The 13578-nt window shown below is 42.3% G+C and overlaps 1 protein-coding gene across 1 annotated transcript in view; it reads right to left on the minus strand.

Moving 5' to 3' along the window:
- Window positions 1-10456: 10456 nt before the first annotated feature.
- The window catches only part of CCDC6 (coiled-coil domain containing 6), a 107396-nt gene continuing 104274 nt past the window's right edge, over window positions 10457-13578 (minus strand). Inside the window, exons 8-9 of the mRNA XM_065922388.1 lie at window positions 13382-13506; window positions 10457-12320 (exon numbers count right to left, since the gene is read on the minus strand). Of these exons, the coding sequence (XP_065778460.1) occupies window positions 12126-12320; window positions 13382-13506 (320 nt within the window). The 3' untranslated portion in view covers window positions 10457-12125. The remainder of the gene's footprint in view (window positions 12321-13381; window positions 13507-13578) is intronic.

Consider the following 13578-nt stretch of genomic DNA (forward strand, 5'->3'; position numbering starts at 1 on the left):
TTTTTAACAATTTTTACTTATTTATTTTTGGCTGTGCTGAGTCTGCACTGCTTGTCTCTAGTTGCCGTGAGCGAGGCGGTGCATGGTCTCTTTGTTGCAGTGCTTGGTCATGGCAGTGCCTTCTCTTGTTGCAGAGCATGGATCGAACCCATGTCTTCTGCACTGGCAGGAAGATTCTTTACCACGGAGCCATCAGGGAAGCCCTGGGCAAGTTATTTAAATTTTACGTGTGGTGCTCAGTTTATAGTCTGACCGAGACAGAGAGGAACAGGACAAGGGGAGGCCAGTCTTCAGTAGAGCTGAGGGACAGCCCATAGCCCCTACAGAGCTCCTCCGCACCTCTGGTAACATCCCTGCTTCAGCAGAATGAAGTTCCAACCTCCCGTCCCTGTTGAAACTTAGGATGGTGGGGAGGGAAGGTAAAGGCAGAGTGCAGGGAAAACTGACTGCAGAGACTGCCACCTGAGTGTGACTGAGGCCAGTGTGCCTGGGCCTAATCTTGGGATCTTTCCCACAAGGGCAGCTGCCGCAGCTGCCTTAAGATCCCAAAGGGAGTCTCACCCTCAACCTTTTGTCCTCTGCCAAGTCCAGATCCAGCTTTGCTTGGTGCTTGCACCTGTGCTTGGGGTTTGAGAGCCCCCAAATAAATCATTTCCTCTTCCATCACCCCTTGCAATGGGACTTGTAAACACGAGAGGCCTCTGACACAGGAGCTTCCTTTGACCTTTGGCCCAGAGGTATCATAGAGCAAGCTCAAAAGTCTCAAGAGAGTTGACTGTTAAACTGCCAGGAATTTTGTGAGCTGGTGGTTAACCACAGACACTATTAGAATAAAATTATTTAAGATAATTTAAAAGATTGTATTAAAAATACAGGTTAAGGGACTTCCCTGTGGTCCAGTACTTAGGACTCCGTGTTCCCACTGCAGAGGGCATGGATTCAATCCCTGGTGGGGGAACTAAGGTGCCCTATGACCCCCCAAACCACAAAACTCATAGGTTAAAAAAAACACATAGGTAACAAATACTTAAACCACCCCACTTCCTAATTATTTTACTCTATTTCACTATTTGTTGTTGTTCAGTTGCTGAGTCATGTCCAACTCTGTAACCCCATGGACTGCAGCACGCCAGGCTTCTGGGTCCTTCATTCTCTCCCAGAGTTTGCTCAAACTCATGTCTCTTGACCCAGTAATGCCATCCAGCCCTCTCATCCTCTGTCACCCCCTTCTCCTCCTCCTGTCCTCAACCTTTCCCAGCATCAGGGTCTTTTCCAAGGAGTCGGCTCTTTGCATCAGGTGGCCAAAGTACTGGAGCTTCAGCTTCAGCATAATTTTACTATTGTTACGTATTTAGGGTTAGTTACCCCTAATATATCTGTACAATAGAAATACCATAAAATGGTGTTACTATTGTACCTCTCTCTCTAAGTTTAGTGACTTCATATTGCTGACTTGAAATCAGCCACGGTGGGGACAATTTACACGATGACCATTAGTAAGCAATACAAACCAAGGCTTATTCTCCCAGAAGGCAGACAGTTATACTTTTCAACATCCCTTTCTGACTCATCTTCTCTACAGTTCTCCATCCATGGGCACATCCTCCTCCTCAGCCTGGTGAAACCATGCTGTCTGTTGTATTTGGAGAGAGCAAGGGGCAAATTAGATGACACCACAACTAACAGAATCCAGGAATACTTTCATATCTTCTCAAATCCTGGCCAACCTTCCCTATGAGGCTCACAAGAAAGACTGACTTCCTAAGACTTCCTTGTTGGCCCAGTGGTAGAGAATCCACTTTCCAACGTAGGGGACATGGATTCGATCCCTGGCCAGGAAACAAAGATCCCACATATTACAGGGTAACATGCCTGCCTGCTCCAACTACTGAGTCCATGCACTGCAACTAGAGAGCTTGCACACCATGACGAAGATCCAGTGCAGCCAAAAATACATAAATAAATAAAAGACTAATTTTCTGAAGTCCACTGTGCATCTACAAACCACCTTCTTATTAGCTGGACTTCTGCTGGGAGCTTCTGGTGTAAGCCTCTCTCCAAACAGGGCTTCAATTTTCACTTTTCATTCACTCTCCTACTCTTCCCCCTCCTTTCTTTCTCATGCACACACACAAGCTCTAGCCTTCATTCCTCGAGGACCCTATGCCAGGGGCTCAGAAGCTCAAAGCCTGCAGGGCCCACCATGGCTCTGAAGGGGCAGATGTTCTCTGCACCCTGGGCATAGCTTCTGCTCAGCCAGGCTGACTGAGCAATGGAGGGGCGAGGGCCTGCTGAGCTCTTATTTTTTTGAGTAATTAGAAATCTGAATTTTTTTAAAAAGAAAAATCTCCCTTATTGTAAATCCAAAGGTATTCCAAATTTCATAAACTGTAAGTAACTATGTAAGGTAACAGATGTGTTCACCAACCTTATTGTGGTCATCATTACACAATACATATTAAACTTACACCATGTGATGGGTCAGTTATTTTTCGTATATGTGCTGCTGAAGCGAGCACAAGGGTCAGTTTTTTTTCAATGAAGCTGCGGAGAAAGAGAAAAAAGGAAAATAAAACATATTACAGGGACTTCCCTGTTGGCTCAGTGGCTAAGACTCCATGCTCCCAATGCAGGGGTCCTGGGTTTCCTGCTTGCCACAACTAAAACCTGGGGCAACCAAATAAACATTTTTTAAAAAACATATTACATCTCTCCACTTTGGGGGGAAAAATGTTTTTCTTGTGTACTTGGGCCAAATCAAATGATTTTTGTTGCTGTTCATTCTCTAAGTCATGTCCAACTAACTCTTTGTGACCCCATGAACTGCAGCACACCAGACTCCTCTGTTCTGTACTTCATTATCTCCTGGAATTTCCTCAAACTTATGTACACTGAGTCAGTGATGCCATCCAACCATATCATCTTCTGTCATTCCCCTTCTCCTCTTGCCTTCAATATTTCCCAGCATCAGGGTCTTTTCCAATGAGTCTGCTTTATGCATCAGGTGGCCAAAGTATTGGAGCTTCAACTTCAGTATCAGTCCTTTCAATGAATATTCAGGACTGATTTCTTTTATGATTGACTGGTTTGATCTCCTTGCAGTCTAAGGGACTCTAAAGAGTCTTCTCTAGCACAATTCAAAAGCATCAGTTCTCCAGTGCTCAGCCTTTTTTATGGTCCAACTCTCACATCTGTGCATGACTACTGGAAAAACCATAGTTTTGACTATTTGGACCTTTGTCGGCAAAGTGATGTGTCCACTTTTAAATACTCTGTCTAGGTTTGTCATAGCTTTCCTTCCAAGGGGTTAGCATCTTCTAATTTTGTGGCTATAGTCACTGTCCCCAGTGATTTTGGAGCCCAAGAAAATAAAATTGGTCACTGTTTTCACTTTTCCCTCATCTACTTGCCATGAAGTGGTGGGACCAGGCGGTTAGAGGTATTTAGCCCCCAGGCCACCTGTAGCAGACCTGATGCAATGCGTCACAATTCCTGGCCCACCTCATTCTACTGAGATCCCCCACACATTTTTCCAGCACCTCTCATCAAACATGGGGTGGCCGTCATAGGGACACAAAACAAATCAGTAGCTGCCCAGTGGTGGTGGAAGGAGGTGACCAGATATAAAGGGGAAGAAGGGAACTTCCAGGTAGATCACGAAAATGATCTACTGATCAGAGAGAAAACTGCTGCTGGGTCTTGGGAGATGGTGTGAAGAGAGACAAAGGACATTCTCGGAAGGTTATTCCAACACAGATTACAGTTCTGTTGTCTGGAGAAATAGGGTCATCTGCCGAGGCTTCAGCACATGGCACAAATTTCATCTTGTGTTCTTTAGAACATCAGTGAGGAGCTGGGAACACAAGACTCTGTGGAAGACTGAAAATACCCTGTCAGCTGAACCCTAGTTTTATCTTCAAAAGGCCTTAAATGGATTAAATTATGGCTCAACTTTTTTTTCCCCCTTTGACTGCACCATGCGGCAAGCAGGATCTTAGTTTCCAGACAAGGGATTGAAACCCAGGGCCCCCTGCAGTGGAAGCGCAGAGCCCTAACCACTGGGCCACCAGAGAAGGACAGGAAAGCCTGGCATGCTACAGTCCCTGGGGTCACAAAGATTCGGACACAACTGAGTGACTGAACAACTACAAGAATGAATGAAATACTAGAAACAGTTAAGAAGTGACAACATGAAGACTCATATTCTCCCAAGTTTTAACAATGTTCACTGGATCCCAACAATTTCATTTGTAACAGAGAACAAATCTGACTCTACATTGAGTCTATTCCTTTAGCTCAAACCGTTGGGCTCTGTTGCCTATGCTTACTCAGGCTGGTTCTCCATCTTCTGTAAAAATAATGCCATCTACAGCCTGAAATATATAGGAAAGCCCATTCTCAAGACTCTGAACTTTAAAGATATAACACTTTTCTCATCATACAGAGATAAAAAGTTGCAGAATAGAGAATATTTGTGTTGTTGGAGGTTTACAGGAACAGAGTGACCTGACCTACACGGACAGCTACAAGAACAAAGGATTCTGACACCAAATAGTTTGCAACAACCAACCAAGCCCCCCTCCCCACATCCATCCCTTTCTATCTCGGGTAAAATGGTTGTTTGGGACATGAGTCCACCATCTTCTCAGTTTTCTGGCTTTCCAGATAAAGTTGCTGTTCCTTGCCCCAACACCTTGTCTCTTGATTCACTGGTCTGTTGTTTGGTAAGAAGCATGAGCTTGGGTTTGGTAATACATTCTCATTATTATTTTACAGGTGAGGAAGCCAAAACCCAGAAAACTGAATTTAGATCAGATCTGAACTCACAGCACACTTTTTACTCCACCTCACTATGGTAAATCTGAAGTTTCATGCCCAGCATTAAAGTGATGAAGAGCAGTAGTCAGGTAGTTCCCAAGGTTAATAATTTCCCCAAAGCATTTAACCAGCACCCAGACAAAGCCATCCCAGGGGAGAGGGGTGGAAGAAAAGTAGGTTAACTGGACTTAAACTTGAATTTCAGCAGTTGCCTCTCAAAGGAACATTTAAAGAGCACAAACACGACCCCACAAAAGAGTTAAGACAAGTTTTTGTTGCTTTACGTATTTCAGATACTGTATTTTTTTCTCTAGAAGTTCAATTGGAATCTTTTTTATATGTTTCATTTTCTTCATCATGCTCATGTAATCCTTCCAGAACATGTGAAGAATGTTTATAATGGCTGTTTTCATTCACATTCTTGTCTACTAATTCTATCATCTGTTTCACTTCTGAGTCTGTTTTTTTCTTTCTTGATTTTTAATATGAAAAATCTTCAGATTAACGACTAAGATCTTTTTGGGCTAATTGAAAGTGAGTCACTCAGTCATGTTCAACTCTTTGCAACCCCATGAACTAGTCCATGGCATTCTCCAGGTCAGAATACTGGAGTGGATAGCTGTTTCCTTCTCCAGGGCATCTTCCCAACTCAGGGATTGAACCCAGGTCTCCCTCATTGTAGGCAGATTCTTTACCAGCTGAGCCACTGGGGAAGCCCAAGAATACTGGAGTGGATAGCCTATCCCTTCTCCAGTGGATCTTCTGGACCCAGGAATCAAACCGGGGTCTCATGCATTGCAGGCAGATTCTTTACTGGTTGAGCTACTAGGGAATTCCTTAGGATAATTAGTAGTCTTTAAAAGTTGCACTCAATCATTAGTAGGGTATCAGAAAATAAGATCTTTAGAAAAAGAGCTAAATACATTTAGTTCAAAAGAATTCAATGTAATACAGAATTAGGGGAGATATGAAAGACAGGTAAGTTTTAAAGGACAGAAACTCAATGTTTCATGTTGACATAAACATTTGACACAAACCATACCTTCAGAGTCCTTTGGACAGCAAACCAGTCAATCGTAAAGGAAATCAGTCCTGAATATTCATTGGAAAGACTGATGCTGAAGCTGACACTCCAATACTTTGGCCGCCTGATGTGAAGAGCCGACTCATTGGGAAAGACCCTAATGCTGGGAAACACTGAGGGCAGTAGGAGAAGGGAGTGGCAGAGGATGAGGTGGTTGGATGGTATCACCAACTCAACAGACATGAGTTTGAGCAAATTCCGGGAGAGTGAAGGACAGGGAAGCCTGGTATGCTGCAGTCCACAGGGTCACAAACAGTCGGACACGACTTAGCCACTTAACAATAAGTATTTACCAAGCACTGACTTCTTCCTCTATTTCTAAGGAAAATGTTTAAAAGTTTGGGTCTGAATTGTATTAATACATTAGTCACTGAAAACAACTGTATTTCCCCAAGTATTTTTTAATTCAAATAGCTTATACATTAAAGGGCCCAGATTTACCTATAGACTTTTACATAAACACCAAAAAAGTTTCTAAACCAACTATTTTGATTTTAGACGCCCCATGTGAAAAAAAGAAGTGCACATACAGCTTAAACTTTATAACTTACATGTTGTTAAAGTACTCTGCTTGAAATCCCATTTTCTTCAAATTCTACCTGAAGTAAGAATGGCTATTTCCAACATGCAGATTAGAAAACTTAAGCTGGCAATTGAAGCCAAGTCCTGAATTCAGAGGTCTTGAGTAATTTCTTGGTCAATATTTTCAAGTTACAACTAAAACCTCACTTCCACAAGAAGGTTTTTGTTAACTCATCAAATGACGAATCAAATCGAAAACACTTATCATTTTTGCTTAGTCACTCAGTCGTGTCTGACCCTTTGCAACCCCGTGGACTATAGGTCCCTAGGCAAGAATACTGAAGTGGGTAGCCATTTCCTTCTTTAGGGGATCTTCCCAACCCAGGGATTGAACTTGAGTCTCCTGTATTGCAGGCAGATTCTTTATCATCTGAGCCAGTGAAGGAACTGGTACTCAAACATAGAACTGATCCTAAAGTTATGCTTCCTACAACTAGGAAGAGAAAACCCTACAGATGGATTTAAGAATATATACCAAATGTATTTTCCCAATCCTGACTATGTATGTGTGTGTACATGTATATGGGATTCCCAGGTGGTGCTAGTGGTAAAGAACCTGCCTGCCAACCTTATATGCAGAAGATTTAAGAGACACAGATTCAATCCCTGGATTGGGAAAATCCCCTGGAGGAGGGCATGGCAACCCACTCCAGTATTCTTGCCAGGAAAATACTATGGACAGAGGAGACTGGAAGGCTATAGTTCATGAGGTTGCAAAGAGTTGGACACGACTGAAGGGACTGAGTACATATATTTTGTGTGTGTGTGTGTGTGTGTGTGTGTGTGTGTGTAGTGAAATTACAGAACGAGGTTATGTGCTCATAGTGCTGCAAAGGTTCCCTAACGGAGTAGGCTGCTTGGACTCAGGATACCCATCTCTCCACTTACAATGCAGGGAGCCGAACAATGCAGATTCCTCATTCCTCACTCTTGCTGAGATCAGAAATTTTATCTTCCTGAGGAAGAGAAAGGTACTATGGAGCCACACCCACTCAAATCCTTGCTCGCAGTATACTGATCACTTTTGTAGGCTATAGTCCATAGGGTCGAAAAGAGTCGGACACAACTGAAGCTACTTAGCACGTGTGTGTGTGTGTATATATATGTATCTAATTGTTTATAGGTAACATTTTGAGAATGAGTGTGGTTGTCCTTTCCTTTTCATAATCTCCAGGTTTATGGTTTTCAAGTGAAATACAACATGTATATGGTACAGTGCACAGATCATAAACTCACAGTTCAATGTACTCTCAAAACCTCAGTACATTCAGATAACCAGCATCCTGATTAAGAAACAGAGTAGTACCAGTCTCTTTTGTTTCCTCTTCTTAAGCTCACTTTCTAAGGTAGCCTTCAGTATTCAGAATCCAAGACAAATGTCTATCAGGAGCCACAGGGAGACAATATTCATTTTCTGACTCAAAGACCAGAAAGAAAGAGATAGGGTATGAGGCTCAAGAGATTCATTTTAAAAAATTATCTTTATTTAGGTTTCTGATTTAGCACATGTATCAAAGGCTAATCAACATAAAGAAGTAAATAAGACATTAATTGGAAGTCTTACATCTCTCTAAATTCTGACCAAGAAATGTCAAGATTGCCACTATTAGCAGAACTCCAACCTAGTCAAGTTGTAGACAAGCTATTATGAACAACATACAGTGTGCACAGATACGCAGAGGCCAAAGACATGCTAGCACTTGGCTCTCTTCTCTTCCTTGTTGATGTCTTTCCTTAGGACAGTCCACTTTTGCTTTCCATGCCTAGTTCCAAATAAAGTCCAAAGAAGGCTCAGGGTCAACCTGATCCAACACTCTGCTGGAAGAATGCATTCTCAAACTGTTGTGCCTGCAACTTTGTTTTTGCCAGGATGAAGTTCAGATCGAGATGTACAATACAATCTAGATGACAGTGCAGACTAGGTCAAGAACTAAAGTTGAGCAGTAACCCGAATTAAGGCATGAATGCACACACACACACGCTTGCACACACACATCATCCACACTATCATGAACAGAAGGTTCCTTCCATTGCCTAGCAAGAGGCAACCAGGGCTTGGCAGTTAACCACAACTGCTGAGCACTCTGGAACATGCTCCCTATAATTTTATACTAACAGCTGTGTGTGTTTTATCCAAAAAAGAAAAAAGAAAGAGAGAGAGAAAGAAAAAGGAAAGAAACTTAAAAAAAAAAAAACCTAACAACAACAAAAATGCAAAACCAAAACAAAACCCCAAAACCTAAAACCCCTTAATCTCTTACAATGGCTCTTGAGCATGGAACTCACATAGCAGCGTCAATGGCTGGCTCTTTTGTAATTTGGAAATAAAAGGTTGTTTTACTATGCATTTCTTTGGTAGTCATCACTACAAAGTTATCAGTGTTGGTTACCTATAATACAAGTACTAGATAGAAGAATCAAGTTATGCAGAAATTACTTCTTCTGTATTGATAAGATAAAAATAGTGAGCTCTCCAAGCACAAATTACTATGCTTTTTCTTGCCTTATTGTAAGGGCATCCTCTACAAGCAAGGCTTCGTGCAGGAAAAGTTCATGTCTACCTAACAAAGGGCGATAACATATTCTATCTTTCTACAATTGAACAGTTAACAAAAATTCACATTATCCATTATTTCTGGTCAAATCAGTGAGAAGCCAATTACAAAGGGGCAGCAGCAGCACTTGGTGTCAAAGCCACATTCTGGTCACACATTCATTCCATGGTTGTGGTCAGGCTCTCAGGAGCTCAAAATTTCAAACTCCTTTCAATGAACAAAGGAGTGAGCTAAATCAAATCTTAAATACTTCCACCATCTGCCACATCACTGTAAGTCTGTCTAGAATGCCAGCATGCTGGATGACAGAGAGCAGTTCAGAGCCCAGAGAGGCATCAGGTGTTAGGGAAAGTAATTTGGTTTTGTAGAAAAGGCATGGTCATCTGGCGACAAGTACTTATTCTATTAGCAGCACAGTGATAGCCAAGGGTCTCTGTCAGTGAGACAGGAAAACGAAGCTATTGAACCTGCTGTGGCTCCCACCTGCCTTCCAAGGCTTCTGGGAGTCAGTCCTGGGTGGGCAACAGGAATAGCAGAAACTGCATTCAGCCCCCAAAAGACATGCCCCAGGTATGTCAGCTTCCTGTGGGCAAGGAGGCTTTTGTTTTGGCTCTGTGGGCTTGAGGTGGAAATCTCTGGGGTCCTTGGGGGTTAAACAACTGCCAAGGAGCTGCCCTAGCAGGTTCCGCCCAAGCGTGACAGGCTCCCCACAGGGTTATAAAACACTCAAACGGGACCCGAAACGGCATCAGTTCAAAAGAGTAGTGTTTGTTCTATCAATCCAGAATGTCCACTGGGAGAGGCAACAGATTCATAGTGAAAAAGTGCTGTTTGAAGGAGCTGTGTGTTATTTTGCAATGAAATGACTAGTCTAGGGAAACTGGCATCACCTTCCTATAGAAATCTGAATGTTAAGAACCTGTCTCTAGAAGGCATTTATCAGAACTGTTTGCTCCTCCAAGTGCTTTTTCAGTCACCATAGGACAATGCTTTAACTTCTGTGCTTTCAGGAGATCACTAAATTGCTAGCAAGCAGAGGGAAGATCATTACACTTTAGACTCTCTCTCTTGTTTAAGTGCAAGACCCTCTATCCAACAGCACTGAAACCTACAATCTTGTAGAAAATTCTTGTAAACACAGACCATATTTCTCCTATAAGAAAAACTGAGAACTGTACCATGCAGGAAACACCTGTTTGCCTGCTCTCAGAATTCCTCAAAATGGCCAGGTGTCAGGAGGGACAGTGAGCCATTGGTGAAATCCCCAGGTTAGACAGGACCCCATTGGACTGAATTAAAAACCTCAAGCCTCAATAATCAAATGCCAAACTTCTTCCCCATATTTGAGAACTGAACTATGATTATGTATATTACACATTATAAATAAAATTTATATAGACTTATGATTTCTTTCAAACAATTGAGAAGCAATGCTCTCAGTTTGGGGGTGGAAACTGAAAGAGCTAAAAAAAAAATCCTATTGTTGCTTTTACTCTCAAGTTCTTAAGATGCTAGTCAAACACTATTAGCCAACGAGACTTTTTCTCATTCTGTAACTCTTAAATATGCATTTGAAGGCAAAAAATGGACGTTTCTCTACTGTACAATATTAAGTATCTACAATGTTACGGTTCCTTATACTTAGGAGTGTGTTCAGTAAAGAGCTAGCTATGAGAGGTGGTAGTCACAAAACAGGGACTCTTAAAAATTACGGATAAATTAATTTTCAGTTCTCTGATTATATCCAACAGATACACATTCTCATCATAAAATATACATTCTCTAGTAAGTTATTTCCATCCAGAGCATATATAAATATGCAAACACAGGTGGTAAAAATCACTTTACTACCAAAGTACAAAACAGTAACTGTTGAAAAGTCAAAATAAAGGTGTTCCAAGTGTTAAGAAAAGAGTGACTCACAGTGTTCCACTTTAAGTGAAACCAAACAATTTATTTGTGCTGAATGAATGAAAATAACGCATTCAGGATATACTTCTTTGAACACTGCACTTGTTTTTACTGGGTAAAATAAGCAGTCCTCAAGGCTAATGTGCTACTTGCCTCTACAGCTCTTTCCTGCTAAGAGATAAAGTATTTTGTGGCCATTATGCCAAGGTATTCCTATAATGTTCATTTCAAATAGTATTTTCTAATAGTATTTTTGCACCTTTAAAATATCTGTTCGAACTCTATTTTAGGGGAACACAAGTAAAGAATGGAAAGGCAAAATAGCTGTTTTTGTTACAATCACACTGCCTTTGGCAGCAGAAATCACACGGCACGTTCATATCAGCCATCGCAACCACTGGTGGGTAGTTAGCAACTCACAGGAGAGGGGGCCAGTGTGGGTAGGTTAACATCAAGGATAAAGACAGAATCACACCTAGATACACAATAATTATCCATCCCATGTATATGGAAAAGATACAGCCATGTGAGCCAATACTTTAGGTGACCTTTTTTACAAGAGAAGTGGGTGTTGAGATATACTGAACATACCCCATACAAAGTGTATCTGCTAGAAGGCTATATTAAACATGATCTTGGGCACTGATCCAGCTAACTTTCTGTTCTATACTGAGAGCTAGATTTTCAAAGGTCTGAACTGTAGTGCTGAATTATTGGTATGCTTGGTAAACACCATTATAGTGGGGGGTGGGGAAGAGTAACAACAGCTCAGTAATCTTCTGCAAATTCATGGAAAAAAATATAAAAAAGAGATCCCTTTTTATTTTACAAACCTAAAAGCCAGGAAAATGAAGCTCTGGGGGCCAAGCGAAAAATTGCACACTGCTGCATAACTACCAAAGAGTCGAAAAGCCGAGGTCCCAGCCAGGGAATGGACGCACATGTAGATTCAAGTAGAACACCGATGGAAAAAAGTCGTCTGTTTAGTGTTGTAGACCCACAACACTGGCTGCGTTTCCGACACACATTTACAACACAATGAATAGTGAAGCCTAGATAACCTCAGTGCAAATAAGTCAGATCCGAATATGCCAGGGAAGGAAGCCTTTGGCGGCGAGTCGACGGCTCCACTGTATGAACGAGTCCCCACGTAGGGTCTGGACTAAGCACATGCGTTAAGGCTGGGAGGAGGGGTGCACCGAATGTTGCGAGGGGGCAGGCTGCGAGGTGGCTGCCGAGGGGACCGCGGGCTGCATGGGTGGCGGAGGTGGTGGTGGCGGCGGCTGGACAGGGGTCTGTGTGTTGGGAGACGGAGGCGGCGTGGGCCGTTTGAATTTGTCAGGACTGTTGCTTCTCCGTGGTGAAGGCCTCTGTAGAGAGGACAGGAACAGCAGGTCAGACCAGGCATACAGGCTCACCCCTAACCCAGCCTGACTTGGGGCTAAGGCTGTCCAGAAGCGGACCCATGGAGACAAAGCACTGGCCATGTCCTTGTCCGTCCCCAGTGATTTTCAAACTCACCATGAAAACTTCAACAAGGTAAGAGTGTGCATTGACACCTATGAAAAGGCTACACAAAATCACTATGAAATGTGCATTGACCAAACGACTGCACTTGGGTCCTTCAATGAGACTGTCCGAAAATGAAAAAACAGCTGTCACATCCTTCCCTTAAATTTTTTCTCTCTGTTGTGTGTCTCCAGTTCCTTCCATCCCTCAAACAAGTTTTCGATATCCTGAAAGCTATGGCTCAACCAAAAATGTTCCTGCTTTTATGTAAAGCTCATCAAACCAGCAAAACAGCTTTACACACCTTTTTTTTTTTTTTTTAAGAATAGGGTTCTTCTTTTCAAGATTCCCTCACTGGGAACATCCTCCATTCTACCCTGTTCTCAAACCTCTATTAGTGACATTTCCAACAAGCCTCTTATTCAACTACATAACCAGCTCTAAAGAAAACACTTGGCTGAGTAGGGCCCGAACCAGATACATATAAGGTTACTTCTAATTTCAGGAAAGAAAATTCTGGATGAAACTAGAAATGAATCTAATTTCAGGAAGAATATTGAGGGTCAGCGAACTGTGAAGATGCAGACAATAAACACTTTTAGTTGTGATGGCAACCAACAAAAATTCACTATGGCAAGGAGCTGGCTAGAGTTCAATCACAGCAGTGGCCAGAGTGCAAACTACATTTCATGAAGGGCAATTTTTCAAAGAAAGTGAAGGTCAAGATTTTGCCTCCTGAGAAGGATTTTAGTTTCAACACCAGAATGCGGCATTGAATTGTTGGGAGAAATCTAGAAGTTTAAGATGAAGTGAAGGAATAAGAAAGGTAAAGTTCCAAGGGCATCAATACCAGCTCCCATGTCGCTATATCAGTCGCTGTCACCATCAGACATAAAGTGCTGCTTCCTGCATGGATACTTACTGTGATACCATGGGATGCTCCCATATGCTGCACATGAAGACCTGGGGAATTGTAATAAGACATTCCGGCTCGTGTCAGTGAAGTTGGTGGCGTGAAACCAACTGTGTGACTTGCATATGAGAGACCTGAAATATAACAACAACTTGTGAGTATTACTCTGGACTCAACTCTCTGGTGTCTTAAGCATCTAGGAGGCT

Source organism: Muntiacus reevesi, chromosome 2 (genome assembly GCF_963930625.1).
Source record: "Muntiacus reevesi chromosome 2, mMunRee1.1, whole genome shotgun sequence".
Taxonomy (NCBI): domain Eukaryota; kingdom Metazoa; phylum Chordata; class Mammalia; order Artiodactyla; family Cervidae; genus Muntiacus; species Muntiacus reevesi.